The 18,886-nt window shown below is 40.2% G+C and overlaps 2 protein-coding genes across 2 annotated transcripts in view; one reads left to right on the forward strand and one right to left on the reverse strand.

The window, feature by feature from the left end:
- LOC144666763 (uncharacterized) overlaps positions 1-18,886 on the forward strand; it is a 28,146-nt gene that overhangs the window by 7,749 nt on the left and 1,511 nt on the right. The window contains exons 4-18 of the mRNA XM_078528150.1: positions 3,887-3,975; positions 4,366-4,477; positions 4,649-4,755; positions 5,287-5,367; positions 7,411-7,456; positions 7,764-7,884; positions 7,961-8,046; positions 8,202-8,293; positions 9,696-9,761; positions 14,618-14,671; positions 15,092-15,155; positions 15,927-16,027; positions 16,260-16,388; positions 16,586-16,700; positions 18,185-18,626. Of these exons, the coding sequence (XP_078384276.1) occupies positions 3,887-3,975; positions 4,366-4,477; positions 4,649-4,755; positions 5,287-5,367; positions 7,411-7,456; positions 7,764-7,884; positions 7,961-8,046; positions 8,202-8,293; positions 9,696-9,761; positions 14,618-14,671; positions 15,092-15,155; positions 15,927-16,027; positions 16,260-16,388; positions 16,586-16,700; positions 18,185-18,626 (1,705 nt within the window). The remainder of the gene's footprint in view (positions 1-3,886; positions 3,976-4,365; positions 4,478-4,648; positions 4,756-5,286; positions 5,368-7,410; positions 7,457-7,763; positions 7,885-7,960; positions 8,047-8,201; positions 8,294-9,695; positions 9,762-14,617; positions 14,672-15,091; positions 15,156-15,926; positions 16,028-16,259; positions 16,389-16,585; positions 16,701-18,184; positions 18,627-18,886) is intronic.
- On the reverse strand, positions 2,412-3,562 carry LOC144666774 (uncharacterized). The gene has a single exon (XM_078528163.1). The coding sequence runs from the start codon at positions 3,500-3,502 to the stop codon at positions 2,435-2,437; it is 1,068 nt and encodes a 355-aa protein (XP_078384289.1). The 5' UTR covers positions 3,503-3,562; the 3' UTR covers positions 2,412-2,434.

Genomic DNA, 18,886 nt, shown 5'->3' on the forward strand with positions numbered 1-18,886 from the left:
TGGGTGATGACGTCACATGTTTGAACTCCCATTCCCTGGAAAATTCAGTGAACTCTCGGCATGCGTATTGCGGCCCGTTGTCAGTGACAACTACATCAGGTATACCATGACGACTAAACTGCTCCTTGAGAAAGTTTATGATGGAGACTGCAGTTGTGCCCTTTAACTCGCCAACTTCTATGAAATCTGAGTAGCTGTCTGTCAGCACAATGAATTCCTTAGAGTTCAGGGTGAACAAGTCTGAGGAAACTCGGCTCCATGGTCGATCAGGTATTTCGTGTGTCTGCATTGGCTGCTTTACATTCTTTGCTTGAAACTCTGCACATATCTCGCACTTTACAACAGCTTTCTGTATCTCTTTGGTCATGGAGGGCCAGAAGACTGCGTCCTTTGCTCTTCACACACTTGCTTCAATTCCTTGGTGACTGGAATGAGCTCTGGTGGTCAGCTCTGCTCGCATAGCTTTTGGGATGAGGACTCGCTGATTCTTGAAAATGATGCCATTATGGAGCGTCAATTCCTCTCGATAATTCCAATATTCTCTAATATGGACTGGTACTTCTTCTCTCTTCTCTGGCCAACCAATCAGAATGGTGGATTTGAGCGTCTGCATGACAGGGTCTTGTTCTGTTGCCTTTTGTAGTTGTGGCAGTCTCTCGCTACTTATCTTGATGGTGTCGAAGGGGTTCATCGCTTCCAATTCCAGAGCGAAAACTTGAATCTCTTCTTCGTCAGGACTGGTGTCTTTTAGGAAGGCCCTGGAGAGGTGATTGGCCACGAACATCTGTGATCCCGGTTTGTAGACTACTTCAAGATTGTATCTCTGAAGGCGAAGCATCATTCTTTGGAGCCGACATGGCGCGTGCAAAAGTGACTTCTTGAAGATAGACTGCAGTGGTTTATGATCTGACTCAATAGTGACTTTCTCTCTTCTCGTGATGTATTGCGAGAACTTCTGGCAACCAAACACAATAGCCAGGCACTCTTTCTCGATTTGTGCATATCTTTGTTCAACTTCAGACAGTGTTCGTGATGCAAAGGCGACTGGTTGTCCATTTTGTAGGAGTGTCGCACCCAGACCTCGTTCACTTGCGTCACACTGAATAGTAACCTCTTCATTGATGTCATAATACTTGAGAACTGGATGGCTTGCCACTAGTTTCTTTACCTCGTCAAATGCCTTGTCATGCTGCTTGGACCATACAAATTGGGCGTTGGCCAGGGTCAATTCTCTCAAAGGCTGTGCTACTTCAGATAGTTTTGGTAGAAATTTGGCCAGATAGTTGATGAAACCAAGCAGACTCGGTGTTTCTTTCTTGCAAGTGGGCTTGGGCATGTCCTTTACGGCTTTAACCTTATCTGGATCGGGCTTGAGTCCATCCTTGCTAATTACGTGACCCATGAACTTGACTTCTGGTTTCTTCAAATTCATCTTCTTGCTGTTCAGCTTAAGGTTGACTTCTCTAGCTCTGTCCAGAAGCTTTCGGAGATTTTCATCATGATTTGCGTCTGCTTCTTCCTGGGTGTCTCCATACCCAACCACAAGTAGATCATCTCGAAGAATTTCTACACCTTCTAGATCGGTAAGTTTCTTGTGTAACTTGCACTCGAATTCCTCAGGGGCGAGGCTAATACCGAATGGCATTCTTAGATATCTGTATCTGCCAAACGGAGTCCAGAAAGTTGTTTTCTTGCTGCTTTCTTCATCCAATCCAATTTGGTAAAAACCATCTTTAGCGTCAAGGGTAGAAAAGACCTTCGCTTTGCTGAGCCTGGGGAGAATTTCTTCCAACGTTGGCATCTGGTATTTGGGTCTCTGAATTGCCTTGTTCAAGTCTCTGGGGTCAAGACAAATTCTTATCTTTCCTGGCTTTGAGACTACAACCATACTACTAATCCACGCAGTGGGTTCGACCTCCTTTTGTATGATCCCTTTCTTCTCCAACTCTGCGATCTTCTCTTTGACTTCCTTTTGCAAAGTCACAGGTATACGTCTTGGTGCATGTTGTACTGGGGGGTAATCTGGGTCGATAACAAAACTGCTGGAATCTCCTATGTGGCCAAGGCTTTCGAACACATCCTTGTATTCGGTCACGATTTTCTCTTTGGTCAGTGGAGCGCTAGACTTTACTGGCTCTGGACCCACGCTGTTTACTTGTACTGTGTCTGGGATGGTAAGCTTTAACAGTCCCAGTTTCTCACAGGTTTCCGCAGATAGTAGAGGCATGTTTGGGGTGTCTACAATCTGGAAATCTAACTCTTTGGTTGTACTGTTTCGGTGTATCTTCACGGTGGCCACGCCATAGGGCTTCATGAGGGAACCATCAAACAACTTAAGTTTCACTTTACTGCTTCTGAGCGGGGGATTTCCTGTTTGGTTAATGACTGCCAAGTCGCGGAGCCCCATCACATTGCACGTGGCGCCAGTGTCTAACTAACATTGTAACTCGGTGAAGTATAACTCTTCTTGGTCTGAAAAGGTTATTTTGGCGTTGAACTGCTTGCCTGATGTCTTCACACTGGAGACTTCTTCGATTTTGAAGAGCGAATCTTCACTATCGGTCTCTTCCTCCTCGGATTCATCGGTTTCTTCTGTGACTTGCTGTACTCTTTTGTGACCTTTGTGTGCAGTCTTTTTTTCCGCTGTCTTGTTTTTCTGAAAACAGACAGATGCAAAGTGATTCGGCTTTGAACACACTAGACATGTTTGACCATATGCTTTACATTCTTCTTTCTTGTGTTTCTTTGGTCCGCCACATCTGCTGCAATTCTTCTTCGTGTATTTTGCATCCTTTGAATCTTTCTTCTTGTCGGGCTTCTTGTCGCTTCGCCATTTGCCATCTGGTCGTTTCGCTTGAGTGCCCACGGCGTTGACTTGCTCTTTTGTTTGGCTTTGCTCCTGTTTCATGAAATCGAGCTGTTTGGTCGCTGCTTCGTTCGATCTGCACATATCGAGCGTCTTGTCTAGATCCAAACTATCTTCTTTGAGTAGTCGTAGCTTTGTAGCTTTGTCTCGGATTCCTATTACGATCTTATCTCTGATCATCTGGTCCGTGAGTGCTCCATACTTGCACGACGATGCCATCTTTCTCAATCTGTTTACGAACGCATCTATTCCTTCTTCGGGATTTTGCGTGGCTGAATTGAACAGGAATCTTTCGTAGACCACATTTGTTTTCAGTTTGAAATACTTTTCCAGAGCGGCCAAACTGGAGCTTACGCTTTCTCTCTCCTCCGGGGTCAGTTTTAGATTTAAAAATATCTGAAGACAATCTTTCCCCATGACTGATTGAAGCGTTGCTAAACGGACTGATTCTGGACGGTGTTCGAGCCCGGTGCCAAGCTCGTAATCCTCCCACTGTTGTCTGAAGAACTCCCAGTTTGTGACTCTGTCCCCTGACACTTTCATTGGGCTTGGAACTGGAAAGTTCGAAGTAAAATTTAGACCTGGAGCGGTCGGTTCTGGCGGCGCTGCTGCCGAAGCGGTTCCTTCGGTAGGCATGTCTTCTCCGTATTTCGTCTCGTTTTCGAAACTCTGTTGCCAAAACTGCTTTCGTCTTCCTAGACCTTGGTTTTAACGGCTTTTTGTGACGAGTTCCAACGAACTTTACTGCTTGTAGACCTTTTATTCTAGCACTTTACTTCTGACACCATGTTTAAGCTTCACACAGTGAACACGCCATTTTGAGAGAAGCACATGTATATTTACTTGATTGACAGGTTATACAATTCCAGAAACTACCGGAAATACATGTATCTTGTAACAACCCCTCCCCTAGATCCACCTAATTATTGTTTTCCAAATACGACACTCAAAAGATAACAATATTATTTTTTCTGTATGTCTATCTTGGTTATGTAGTGACACTTGACTTTGTATGTGTAGGTTTGTCTGAAGATAACTTAGAGAGACTGGCTCAAGATACAACTGCTATAAAGACATCCAGGAGGGACTTGCCTTATGTTATAAGCAAGGTGGCAATTTTTATCATTGATATTTAATTACTGTTTATTAAACATTACATTATTTTTTATAAGAATGTGACACAGAAATCCCTGTTGTCCTGTAGCTTTCTTTTAAATGTATCAACGCAAGGGACCCATGGAGCTTTAATTCTTTGTGGCAAAAAACAACAAACCGCCAAAAAAAATAATAATAATATAGCTTTTTCAACAGAGAAGACCAGGTTTTACAACATTTTGACAGGAACTTGCACAAGCCTGATAAATTATCTGCTTGTTAATGGATAGGTGCAAGAAAGCCTTTCTTGTACCTTTCTTCTCTTCACTAAGTAAATGTTGATGCCAGCTAAAACCCTGCGGACATGCAGAATATTGACATGTTGACTGTGTTAAACTTGTCAGGGTCTGACTGGTGCCACTACAGTATCAAGTACCATGATTGCTGCTAATACCGCAGGCATCCCAGTGTTTGTTACAGGAGGCATTGGCGGTGTACACAGGGGAGCACAATCAAGTAAGTTCAATAACCCAATCAAGCCAGTCCTTAATTTCACAATCAAAAATGGCAGTAAATTATTTCAAGTAGTTTATTGTATTTATTTTTAATTATTGTGATCCTGTTAGAGGTTAAAAAAAATTTAATTATAATAATTATTGTTAAGTTGTCATTTCTCTATTTCAACAGCATTTGATATAAGCGCAGACCTAACTGAGCTTGGTAAAACCCCTGTGGCTGTAGTGTGTGCTGGAGCTAAATCTATTTTGGACATTGAACTAACTCTGGAATATTTGGTAAGTCCACTGAGCAGACACACTCATCTTATAACTATCATTATCATTATGATATTACTAAGTATTGATTGTGTGTCAAGTTGCCAAAATAATCGCAACGTAACTCCACTTTACACTTTTGCCTGCATATTACATCTAGTTTTGTCTGTATCAACACATTAGCCTGGTTTGACCTGTGTATGTTGTAAGGAAAATTAGTTTCAGGTTAAATCTCAGTGTTTCAAAATGTACCTACATGTAGGATTATCTGTTTCATTCTGAAGATAACACTTGCAATCCCATAAATCTATTGAAATATATTAAAAATAAATCCCAATCAATTAATTCCAAGTTAATTATCAGAGTGTTATCTTCAGCCGAGGTTGCAGCAATTTTTTGACAGTTGTTGGTCACGTACCGGTGTCAAACAAGTCTCATCTCATACTTTTTTTTTTCATGCATTGTGATAACTTAAACAAACAACTTGGTTGAAGTCTTAAAAGCCGGATTTAGTTGTAGCTGATATATGTTGCTTCCTGTGATATTTTGTAGGAAACACAAGGTGTTCTGGTTGCAACATATGGAGCTTCTCTAGACTTTCCTGCTTTCTTTACTCCACAAAGTGGATTTAAGGTTAGTACATATACAGTAACAAATAAAACTCCTGACCAATTGTAGTATTGAAGGGTATGGCACCTTTCAACACAGCACTATAAAAAACAAGAGCTCTTAGAGCTTAAAACTGCGCTGGTCAAGTGACCACTTTAGGGGAGCCATGTGGAGGGAACAAAAAATTTAACAACCCCCCCCCTTATCCCCTCTACCTGCGTCAAACAATGTTGCGACTGACAAACAAAATGGTAAGAAAACACTATGTGTGTCATTTCGTGGTTGACTAGCTCCATCTGCAATTACCATTTTTCTTATATGCTCATGCTGGCCAAATTTAATTTCCATGATCCTTGCTCCTGAAGCCAGAAATATCTGATTAAATCAACATGCAGAGTTGTATAGAATTTCTGTTTAAACATTGAATTACTTGTTCCAAAAAATAGAATATTGAAGCAAATAATTAAATCAAATTTGAGAAGAACACTTGAGCTGGTTTGAGCTGAACGGGAATTCCCCGGGGAATTAAACTACCAATGACGCAAACTTTTCATGTCAGACTTTACAGTAAATGGTCAGAATTTATCCTCTTGATGACCCAGCTTGTAAAATAGATAATGGTAAAAAGCAAACATTTCACACTTAACATGCTTGGTTAAGTTTAAAGGATTTGTTAAGTTTCCTTTTGTAGCAGATGTATAGCTTTTGAGGCATTGCGTGATTCTGGCCAATCGTCGTGAATGCCTTGTGAAAATGAAAGTGCAACGCTAGCACATTCCACAACACAAACGTAATGGCGTTTAAAAAATGTAAATTCTGGCCCGCTTTTATTGCATGGAATTTTTGGTAATTTCTTTGATTTAAATGCTTCAAAATCGCTTCAAAATCGAAAAAAAGACTAAAGTATAAGAAAAATCCCCATGTTACTGTTTTCTAGCTTCCAAACATTACGTGACTTAAAGTTTGACCGAGTGGAGGTTTGGGTCTGGTCACCAACAAAACTACGACTACAACGACGAAAAATAATAAACTCCGTGCAGAGCAAGAACTGCGCAGCGCAGTTAAAAAACTGTGTTGGAGATAAACCATCGCTGGATAGGTACATGAGAGGGAAGGGAGAGGAAACAAGTGAGTGAGCAAGCTGTTCAGTGCAAGGCAAACCACCCCCCCCCCCTCTATTGTTGTTTATAGTGGACATATATTTAACTTCAAGATAGCTATTTTCCAGGCATGCCACTGAAACAGAGGAAATAATTATTTTAAATAAAGATAAGATGGTTAAAAATCTGAACAGGCAGGAGGCAGTGACCAGTTGGCTATATGCAAAGCATGCCACTTATGTCCAGGATTTGAATACAGGATCACTGAGAACAAATCCAGCTAGTGGCAGGGTGGGGAACCTGAACCTGGAACCTTAGGATTACACTCAACTACACTGCCCTGTGACCAGCAATGGCCTGATTATGGCTTTGCTTAAATTTGTTGCATACATAACTGCCAAAACGATCTTTCATATGTTATAACTTATTAAATCTTTTCCTTGCAGTTCAAATAATTATATGAAATTTCATATATTTACCTTCATATCCTCATCTTCTATGGGTATTTTAATTACTTATAAAGCGACCAGCTCCCAGTTGTGAAGAGCACTGCATCGGTATCAGTGCGGAGGTCATTAGTTCAAATTCTGTTCAACCCTAAATTTTTCAGGCCTCACACAACCCTGGATCTTTCATGTGTTAAATAAGAACAAAAGAAACAGCGTTATCCTCAAGTAAGCAAAACAATTTGCAGAAAACTTGAATAAACGGCAAACTTGTGAGGGAGCAGGTTGTACAGTGTAAAGCAAAATCACACTGCTGACTATAGCTATCATAGGCTTAATTTTGACTTTGCTTACACTTCCTTATATTACTCTTAAAAAGTTTTCATCTCATTTTTACAAAGACAAATTACAGAGAATTTTACAGAGATAAATTTGGTGCGATCGCATAAAAGCATTTATTTGAAGAGCACTTTTAATGAAAAACATTAACAAGCTCCCTTTGCCTTGCTTGTTTGTTTTAGTCTGCTTGCAGTATACAGTCCCCTGTGGAGGCAGCCAGACTGATTGGTGAGTTTCTGTAAGACTTCAAGCCTCTTGAAAGAGTGTTAGTATAATATTAATTTCTTCTTAAACGGTGATGTCATAATTTAAGTGAGCACTTTGAAGTATTACTGCTTTTCATAACAGTTTAATCGCCATCTTGTCTGGTAATATACCAACAATTATCGATCATTGTAGCAAGGTTTCTTGTAGCCAATGGAATGGCGAGCCACTCCTTTATGCGGGCTAAATATGAACATGGAGTTCGTATTTACACTTTATAGGTGTAAATATAAGATTTTAAAGGGGTCTGATCATGTTTTAAATATTTCAGATGCCAATCTGTCGCTTGGATCAAATAGTGGAATTGTTTTAGCTGTACCAATCTCCAAAGAGGAAGCTGCATCTGGAGAGGATATAGAGAATGCAATTCAGCAGGCTCTGAAAGAAGCTAGGTAACACTCAACGAGTTGCACTTGTAATGCCATGTGATATAACTCATTGACCTTGCACATGTTATATTCTTTCCAGGGAATCTAGTGTTGTAGGAAAGGAAGTTACCCCTTTTGTACTTCAGCGAGTGAATGAGCTCACTAAGGGACAATCGCTTCAAGCCAGTATCCTTGTAAAACCTGTTTACATACATGCATTTCTGTGAGTTACAATATTTGTGTTTAATAATATTTTTGATTGATTTACCACCAACGTACCTGAGTTGCAGTATGTGAATGTATGTCGTTACCAAACTTATATCTTTAACTTCCTGTGTCAGATATGGCGCTGATAAAGAACAATGCCAAAATAGGAAGTTTAATTGCTGTTGAATTGTGCAAAATACGAAAACTCAAAGAGAAGAAAGCTGTGGTAAGTGATACACTGCATGCATAATTTTAAACTGGATTATGGTCTCATTCAACCTGTGGACTCTTTCTAGAAGACTCTTCTAAGCTGATTTTACCAGCATTGCTGAAACTGAACAAAGAAACTGCCAGGGTAACATAGTCGGCGTAATTAAGTAACATGGTTCGAAAACTACAAGCCCACTATACTTTCACTTTTTTCCCGCCTCAATGACAGTGGCTCACACGCACCTACCTTACTCTGTTCATAAATCCCGTACTTGTATCTTGTACTCTGATTATTGTTGTACTAGTATACTGTAAAGTTCCAAAGGCAAGGATCCTTGTTACTTTCGGATTAAGCAGCCTTTTCTTATCGTTACTGTCGAGGGTCACAACACTGAGATAGCCAAAACGTGTACCATATGCAGATCGATCCATGTTAATAAAATAAAATATTTTGAAACCTTTGTAGTAACTAATCATCTAAATCAGACATGAGATCAGTTTGGTGCTGTATTCGTTATCATTGTTTCTTACTAGCAAGTCAAGTTACGTTTGAGGCCGTTACTTTCGTAGGGAAGCGTTCGGAATTTGTTAATAACCGTGAAATTTTGTCGCTACTTTCGCGGGAGTCGTTTATTTAGGAACTTTACAGTATTAAGTGTTTCTGAATCTTTAATAAGTTTCTTTATTGAGTATGTTGAGATCTTCTCAAACTCATGAATAATTTTTTAAGTTTCAAAAAGAGAATCTAATCTTGACTAGCATAGATTTTTGTGGTTTTCTTTCTCTATTTGGTCTATAGTTTTAGTTTAGAAATATATCAAACACTGGAGACAGCGTCTTGCACATTTCAAATACCTCCAATCTCATTACAGTCAAAATAGACAGCGCGTGCCGCCTAGTATTCCAGAATAGTTTTGATTAAAGGGGAACAGATTGCATTATTCGTTTCAAACATTCAAATTCAATTTGAATATTGGAAATCATCCGACCGTAAACACGCGAACACGTGAACCTGTCAAAAATTAGCCTACAAGCAGGCTCTCTATTCGGGGGCAACATGAATCTCCTTCTTCGAGAGCGCCGAAGGCCCCGAATAGAGAGCCTGCTCGCAGGCTAGTCAAAAATTAACCAATCAAATTCGATAATTTTTGACAGGTTCATGTGTTAACGTGTTTATAGTTGGATGATTTCCAATTTTCAAATTGAATTTGAATTTTTGAAACGAATAATGCGCGGCACGCGCTGAATAATATGCGGCACGTGCTGACTGTTTTGACTGTAAAAATACTCAACTGCACGTCATATTCAACTTTTGTTCTCGGTGTTTAAAACACTGTCACTCGTGTTTGAGATGTTACTTTGAACACAAGACAAAACCTTTTCCAAACGTCACTTGACAATTGCTATTATCTTGTCAGAATGCTCAAGGTAAAGTATGGGGCGTTCCAGATTCAACCACAGAGTGGAACAGGTTACAAAGACCAGTAAGTCAACAACTGAGAGGGGTGACTGTTACACTCCTTCTTATAAAAGCGTGAACACTAAAAAATATGTCTGGAATGTTTGTGTTTAGCCAATCACATGCGAGAACTTCAGACCGCAGAAACCACAAACAGTAAATGGGTTTCCATCGGTCACGGAGCAACTTTAGTTCTTATTTTGTTTCAGGATACACGCTCTGTCTTTTTTAAGAAATTAAAGAACTGCTATTCTTTCGTATCGAGGGCCACATCCAGAACATGGTTTCAGGGATTTTTGAAAGAAAATCAAAGATCTCTTCGAGATATCGACTTTTTTTGCATGAGGTTAGTATGAGTAGAAGGTTTATCCTGGGCATTGTTGTTCGAACATATCATGGAAGAATTCAAACGTCTTTCAGTTCAAGCATTTTTTATTTTCGCGGAGTAAATGCTGTATTTGTCAGTCGCGACGACTGGGTGCTTTGCGACTCATATACTTTGACTTGGTTAAAAAAGGTAAACTTTGACGTTTGCCTTTAACATGTTTAATCGAAATAGTTGTTTCCTTTCGAGTTAGAAAGATTTCTACTCGGCCTAATGCAGAAAAATAACGCCTGATCGCAGGTTAGGTTACGCACGACAGAGTTACCTTTGTCTCGTCACGCAGTCTTAACCCCACATTGAGAAGTAAATTTTCGTTTGGATATTACTAAAAGCCGCTTCTCCTCGCGTTATTCTTTACCTTACAGCTACACATGCCATTTCTAACGACTACATTTCCAGCAAAACAGTTGCTGTTATTTTTCTAATGGCGATCGATGCATTTACTTCTGAACAGAAGAAACGTTTACTTACTGCTTCCACCGGAAGTAATTTCACAACAGGCTACAAAAACACTTATAAATATCACTTAACACATTTAATGATGTTGCAATTAGCGAAGCGCACTAATGACGTCACAGAATTTGACCCCCGGTGTGAGTCAAAATTCAAACAAACAAACCGCTCTCTGTAAGAGCAATGTATGGTTGGCGGGCACTTTGGAGGCATATTTAGCGATTCAGGGGGGGTACTCCGGCTTGTAAATGACGGGGATGATCGAATGGAGGCAAAACTCAGGACCCAAAAAAATCCCTTGCCAAAAAATAACCCCCCAAAAAAATCCCTTGTCAAATTACCCCTAAATTGCCAGGAGGGGCAGTAATCTAACGCAAAGAAAACCATAAAAATTGAACGCTCGTGTTTGTTTATTCATCATACCATAAAAACGCCAAGGCCGTGCCAGGGCACTTTAGTTCGTTTTTTAAAACCAAAAAAATCCCCTATATTAATCAAGTCAGCCAAAAAATTACTTGCCAGATTTTCCAACCCAAAAAAATCCCGTAATCGAAAATTTCAAACCCAAAAAAATCCTTCGATCATCCCCGTCATTTACAAGTCGGAGTACCCCCCCCCCCCCCCTGGGGCGATTGTTTCACAAAACCATGGCCAGATTGGCTCGGATTTCGAGAGAAAGCCTTACCTGTGCAACGTAGAAAGCTCAAACCGTGGTTTGAAACAAAAGGTTTGTCAAACAGAGCGATTATTCAATTAATGTGTAAAATGTTTTACTCTCAGTTATTGAATGGATTATAAAGGCCCGATTTGCTGCCGGGATTTGCTGAAAGAAAACATTTATTTTTATGAGAAATGCAAAACGTTTACACTGTTCTTAGTGGCACATTTTCCAACACAACAGAGCTAACCTCAGATTTATGCCACCACAAAATTACACAAAGAAACGCTCGTCCGATCGGTCCCCTTGCCTGACCCAAATATTTTAAGAGGTCAATTTCGTTGCACAATTGTCGCGGCAAATACTATTTAATATACACTGATCGAGCTCGGCAGCTGTAGCTGCAGTCTGTAATAGTAATGGGGATAAATAAGAGCTTTATTAAAATCAAACCCGCCGTCAATTCCATTAGAAAGGCGTTTGAATAGCATAATATTTTCGCCCTCTATCTATCATGTGTCGAAACAGATCGGATGACCGGCGATCAGTGCCGTCAAATTCGGGAAGAATTCTGAATTTCTTGCAACCGACGATCTTTCCGGTGCCTAAATGAAGCAATCCTTCGCAATTATATAATTCGATAGTAATTCGCTATCCGCCGCTTAAATTTCTCGGCAGCCTGAATAATTTTGCAGTGGGAATCAAGGTGTTATTGCCGGATCTTCGACTAATAAATTCAATTTTGGGCCATTTTTTGGATACCTTCAATCTGTTTTTACTTACTAAAGCAAAAATGTTTGGAATCTATCATTTTTCGAGCCTTTCGAGAATCTCGGCCTCACATTGTGCCTTTCTCGCCCCTTTTTTCTTGTCAAGAACGCGTCCCCTCCATACAAAGCCTTTGCCCAAACTAAAATTGTTGTCCGACTCACGCGGGGGGTGGGGGGGGGGGGGGGGGGTATCATGTGGCGAAATCTATTTTTAGTAATAGTGCGCTTCGCTAGATGATGTTGCAATTCTAAATTGTGCAACTCAGCAGAAATAATCAATTGTCACGAAATGAGATCCCTTTGGTTAACTATTAGCAACGTTTTAGTGTGTGAAAGACTTGTACGAGTATAAATTTGCGTTGTTAATCGTTTTAGGTTAAATTAATATTAGCGCCTAAAGACTTGTACTAGTAAAAATTGCGTTCTTAATCGTTTTAAACTTCACTGCCTTCGAGCGCTGAACCGCTTACATTCTTAATTGGTTATGTGACGTAAGATTTGGGCTACTCACGTTTTTGATTCTTATATAATGTTTGTAAATTTGACAAGTCACGTTTTTTCTACAAGAACGGAAGTGCTGAAGCACAATTGTGCAACTCAGCAGAAATAATCAATTGTCACGAAATGAGTTCCCTTTGGTTAACTATTAGCAACGTTTTAGTGTGTGAAAGACTTGTTCGAGTACAAATTTGCGTTGTTAATCGTTTTAGGTTAAATTAATATTAGCGCCTAAAGACTTGTACTAGTAAAAATTGCGTTCTTAATCGTTTTAAACTTCACTGCCTTCGAGCGCTGAACCGCTTACATTCTTAATTGGTTATGTGACGTAAGATTTGGGCTACTCACGTTTTTGATTCTTATATAATGTTTGTAAATTTGACAAGTCACGTTTTTTCTACAAGAACGGAAGTGCTGAAGCACAACTATAGAGTGACACTTACAAGTCACGCGCTTTGATCACCCACAGCGGAAAGTATTCCCTTGTGAGTTAACAAGAATGCGATCCCTTCCGGTTCAGATTTGAGTCCACTAAACGCTATTCTCCTACTTTTTTGCTTGTAAACAAGCAAAAAAAGTCGCAAAAAGGACGGTTTCTCTAGCGACGATATACGACATAGTTCAGTGCATGCAGTATGTTGTAGACATGTCTAGACATAAGATGTAAACACGATAAACCGAATATAAAATACAAAATTGTGGAGTTTTCGTTACTGATTGTAAATCTTTTCGGTAGAACAAGGGATTCGATTTATTTCGGCAAAGGATTTCAACCCTTAGGCAATTAGAGGTTCCGTGATCGTAAGACTGCAAACTGCAAAGGCTCCAGACGAAAATTATTCAAAATGTTGGCGTGATTGGTGCAAAGTAAACACCTCAATCGCTCAATCGTTTGATTTTCGCTTTTCCTTCCCGCTATCGTTTCGCTGTTATCGAAGAAACAAACCTTCCTTCTATCAGTGTTTAGGTCTGCTACAATAGTTGGGGTGAGATAAAAACCGGAAAATGCAAGCTTACCTCAGTACAAATTGTAACATGCCATCAGGCGAACGGTAACTGCAGATACGAACTCGTTACAATTTTTAAAAAATTGGCGGCAACTGGGGCAAATCGTAGCGTCGGGCGCATCGGTTTTTCAATTTTTTCTATAAAAAAAATCACTCAAACCTATTCTTCAGTGGAGCAGTGAATGTTCTCAAAAAGGAAGGAATTACAATTAGTGTGTTTACTTGTAAATTGGAGCGAAACGAGAACCAAATATTGTTCCGTGACCGATGGAAACCCATGTGGTTTCTGCGGTCTGAAGTTCTCGCATGTGATTGGTTAAAAGACAAAGAACATTCCAGACATATTTTAAGTGTTCACGCTTTAATAAGAAGCGGTGTAACAGGTGTTAGATAAGGTTGAATATGACAGCGGGAATTATCAAGGTCGTCGTTTGAGCTGACAGCTAACATCAAAGACTGAAGCTGATAACACAACCGGAGGCAATAGCTAGTTTATTGTAACCAAGGCAATATTTCTGGCTAATCTTTACAGCAGTTTTTGGCCATTTTCTCTCCTCCAGTATCCCAGTGCCCAGTATCCATGAACTGCTTTACCGAAAGTCAGGTCGTGATGTACAAACGGAAGTATTTTTAAATTGGGGTGAAATTGTTTGATTGACAATGACGATCCGACTAGTTCGTAAGAGACTTCAAAGAAAACCACGACCTAAGGAGTAAAGAGGAAGGTGAAACTTGTTGACTGATTGTGACGCTGGATACAGTGAACCAGACAAACTTGAAGTATACATGATAAATTATGCCAGCACTACTAAAGAGCAAAAAGAATAAAGATCTCAGTTGTCGCAAGTTCCTGAACCTGACTTAATAGACATCTCTGCACAATCACCCGTTTGCAGTCTCTGAAATAGAGTTGATCAATTTCACAGTGATTTTTAAAGTGTTTTCAATCAATGACACCACATCATCAGTGTGAAATGCTTTCAATCTCAGACTTGTTTCATGGGTGTTCAGAAATTCCCACCTAAACCTAAGCCCTGTATTACTATGGGTTAAAATCCCTTAGCTCATAACATAAAGCAGTTTAACTGTTAATTCCCTTTGCCGTTTTAGGTTGTAATTGGTGGTTCTAATGTGGATTTTATTGCAACTGCTGAGCAAATTATAGTAAGTGACCATTGTATGTGATCTTGGAAAATATTCTTCACAGTCTGAACACTCCAAGGTTATTTGATTTTTGACAATATTTGTAATGGCAGCTCTGAGCTGAGTACAGAGCACTTGTACCCAGAGACAGGTATTTCTACATCCAGCCGTGTTCATACACATGACATGTGGTTCAATTTGACCCTTGGTGCAGTTGCTACTTTCGTTTGTTCTGGTGTGTGGCAATATCACAATAAATATAAAACATAGGATAATACCAGTTTGTACACAGGGAAAATTTGAACCACAACATATATATATATATATCGGTTAACACTTTCGTATTTTGCAGGATTATTGCAGGTGTATTTCCATAGTTCATTTATTAATATCACAAGTTTGTGAAGAATTTGAACTCATTGAACTGTTTTATGTAAATAGCCTGAAGCGTCCAACCCTGGCCAAGTGAGGATGAGTTTTGGTGGTGTTGGAAGAAATCTTTCAGGTAGTTTATTATATTCATTATCCGTAAGCAACAGTAGTTCGCTTACAAATTCCAAATAATATGTAATATCTTTTGCACTGAATATCCACTTCAGCTTTGTCCTGTTTTACTCGCCGGTATCGATCTATTTCTAGTCCAACTCTAGTGACAGTGTAAACACCAGTGCAGCTATTCAGCAGGCGCGCGAGCGCTTCTGGAAAGACGCAGGAACTTTAAAAATGGCGGCAAAACTAAACACGCCACAAACGATCAGTGTTACTTTATGACTTGGTAACAATTTGTAAGCTTTGCATTTTTGTTCTTTTATATTGTCTACTCAAATGAACGCACGCATGCAAGCGTGCTAAAGTGGTTCCCAATCTTCCCGAGTGTTTGGACTTCAATTATGGACTACCCTTGGTGCCAGAGGGTTGATAGAGTGGCTAAGCCACGATCGAGCGAGCTTACAACTAGTGTCTTTCCTGGAAAAAAAAAAAAAACCCTCTGGCACCCAGGGTAATTATGGACTTGCAGGTCGAGTTAATAAAGAACATTACGAGTGATTACGTGTGGCGACCATCCAGCAATGATGACACAACGAAACTGGAAAGGTCTTTCACAAACTGTATGTCTATGACGGTTGGTTTGCAGATCAAATCATACTCGCTATATACAGCAAAAAACTTACATTTTGGAAGAACGTCTTGTACCAGTACTTGTACATTAATTTTGATTTGTGGTATGACCACTGTATGTAAGCTATCAAAGATATATTTGTGTTATTTTCGACAGAATGTCTGGCTCGTCTTGGCTTGAAGCCGGTGTTTGTATCCGCCATAGGAAGCGATCCTCTGGGAGTCATGATGCTTAAACACTGTGAAGAAGTTAACATGGTTAGGCTTTCTTTTTCTTTTCTAACAAGCACACTTCATCTTAGAGTGATTAACTTCGAGTCTCTCCTTGTAATGTCAATTTTAAGTCAATCAGACAGATAAGGAGACCAACACGTGTATTCTATCAACCAAATGTATCGAAAACCAGTAAGGAGAATTTGTACGTAGAGCTCCACTTATTTTAACACAGGAAAATTGCTACTCCATTGTCACTGTTTGTTTTGGTTCCCAGGTCACACGCGGTATATACACATCCAAGGTGAATCACACTGGAACCTACTCGGCGATACTGAGTCAAAATGGTGACTTTCACGTGGCTGTCGGCGACATGGACATTCACAAAGTTATTTCGCCTGATAATGTAAGAATTTGCTACTACATTCAACGCTAACAATATCTGTGACGTGTGTACGACAGAGGTACTCACTCATCTGTAAATTTGGTATTTTATGAAGATTTAGTTCAATATTCAGCCTATGTCTGTGACACGCAAGGCAGTCACAGCGCTGATGAGGTAAGTGCTGTACTACCATTTGACTTTTGTGTGTACTTTGTTAGATTTCAGCTTTTGAAGAACCAATCAAACACGCACCAATAGTAATGCTGGACGGTAATATCACTGAAGAGGCCATTGATCATGCGTGTCACTTCTGTGCAGCCAATCACATTCCAGGTAAATAACACTCAATCTGTGCAGCCAATCACATTCCAGGTAAATAGCACTTAATCTGTGCAGCCAATCACATTCCAGGTAAATAACACTCAATCTGTGCAGCCAATCACATTCCAGGTACAAAGCACTCAATCTGTGCAGCCAATCACATTCCAGGTAAATAGCACTCAATCTGTGCAGCCAATCACATTCCAGGTACATAGCACTCAATCTGTGCAGCCAATCACATTCCAGGTAAATAACACTCAATCTGTGCAGCCAATCACATTCCAGGTACAAAGCACTCAATCTGTGCAGCCAATCACATTCCAGGTAAATAGCACTTAATCTGTGTAGCCAATCACATTCCAGGTAAATAACACTCAATCTGTGCAGCCAATCACATTCCAGTTACATAGCACTCAACACGACGATTTGGTGACGTGGCTAGTACTATTCTAGTGGTATCCCGTGATTTGAGATTAATTTTTTAAAAAATATTCGGTTACATATACAAAGGTTTGTTCAAAAGACACCGCAACTTCAGCATAGCACAGCATACTTTCAGGCCCTGTCCGCGTTAACCTGGGTAAATTTGAAAACGGAGAAATTTGAAAACGCCGTTACAACGCATGCACAGAGCTACTAATTAAACCGTTTTGACAGAGAATACATGACTATGTGACGTCAGCGTTTTCAAAATGTCCCCGTTTTGACTTGTTCCCGTCCACACCACACCACCTAGCCGGCGTTTTCAAATTTACCCACTTTGAAAAGTTTTTGAAAAGTATCGTTTTCGGTGACCTAAAACGCCGTTTCAGTGTGGACGGTTGGCCTATCCGGGCAAAAAAAGATGCGTTTTCAAATTTACCCGGGTCAGTGTCGACAAGACCTCAGGTCACTTTACCAAGGAAAATTCAATCATTTCAAAAAACAGTCGAACAATCAATCAATCAATGAATCAATCAACCAACCAATCAATCAATCAATCAATCAATCAATCAATCAATCACTTTATTCAAAAATGTTTCTCAAACAAAAAAGGTTTGAAAAGGTAGGGTGGAGAGGAGCGGGGAGATAGCTACAGGTCGCTGTGTATCAGTCACCACACCCACAATAAACTAACCAATCACTGAGAACTAGTAAATACTGCAACGCTTTTTATGCGCCATGTTTCATAAGAACACGCTGTTTGAGACCGAACACGCTGTTTGAGACCTGGTCTCGCCAGAGAGATAAAATGGTGACCTTAATAAAGTTGTTGACTGATTAGTACTTGGCGCTTTTTAACTTGCTGAAGGTCCTTAAACGTGTTTGAACGAATAAGAAGCAAAATCAAACCGTATCGCCCGGGAGCGCCTTCATCATTTGACTTGAAGTTCTGATTGCAGTGATTGGTTATTCTCGCTACATATGTTTCTTAATTTTGGTTTTAAATAGTAAAACAAAATCCAGTCGTTGTAAAATGGCATGGCATGTCTAATAACGCTTATGTTGTTTTCCAGTGTGGTTCGAGCCCACTTGCATCATGAAAGCAGAGAAGCCCTTCCTTTCTGACGCCTGGCACAGCATAACTTACGTGTCGCCGAATCTGAAAGAGCTTCGAACTATGAGTTCTGCTATAATGAAACAGGAGTCGCTAAAGCACAAACCTCGTCCTGGAAACAACAACGCAGATGATAAAGACCGACCGCTGGAGGATATTATAACCGAGTGTTTGCATCTTTGTAAGCCGCTTTTGAAGCATATTCATTGCGTCGTTGTGACTCTTGGAAAAGATGGCGCCCTCGTTTGTAGAGATACTGCCGCTGACACTCCGTTTCCGACGGCTCATCGTTCAAGTCATTTACCAACGCGACAACATAGTTTGGTATCAGCGCGACATTTTCCCGCCTTGGGCCCAGGCAGTCACGTGCTAGTGGGCAATGTCACAGGTGCAGGCGATAGGTGAGATCTTGTGATTCAAATTAAAACTCCTGTTAGTTTTTTCAAACAATTATCCCACAATTCAGAGACTGTGAACGTCGCGCAATGAAAGGTCGGTATGAGTACTGGCGCGTAGAAAGACGCGCCCACTAAACTGCTTCACGCCTGGCCCAAGATTTATTTTACCCTCATCACGGCGATTGAACAAGCATCTTCGAGTTATGTTTGGGTGTACCATATGATCATGATCATCACACCACATTCCTTAAACACAAGTAACG

This window comes from Oculina patagonica, chromosome 9 (assembly GCF_052425735.1).
Source record: "Oculina patagonica isolate OP01 chromosome 9, crgOcupat, whole genome shotgun sequence".
In the NCBI taxonomy this organism is placed as follows: domain Eukaryota; kingdom Metazoa; phylum Cnidaria; class Anthozoa; order Scleractinia; family Oculinidae; genus Oculina; species Oculina patagonica.

Bases quoted from the DNA above. Each gene is read 5' to 3' on its own strand.
- LOC144666774 (XM_078528163.1), bottom strand. From the start codon at position 3,502: ATGCCTACCGAAGGAACCGCTTCGGCAGCAGCGCCGCCAGAACCGACC.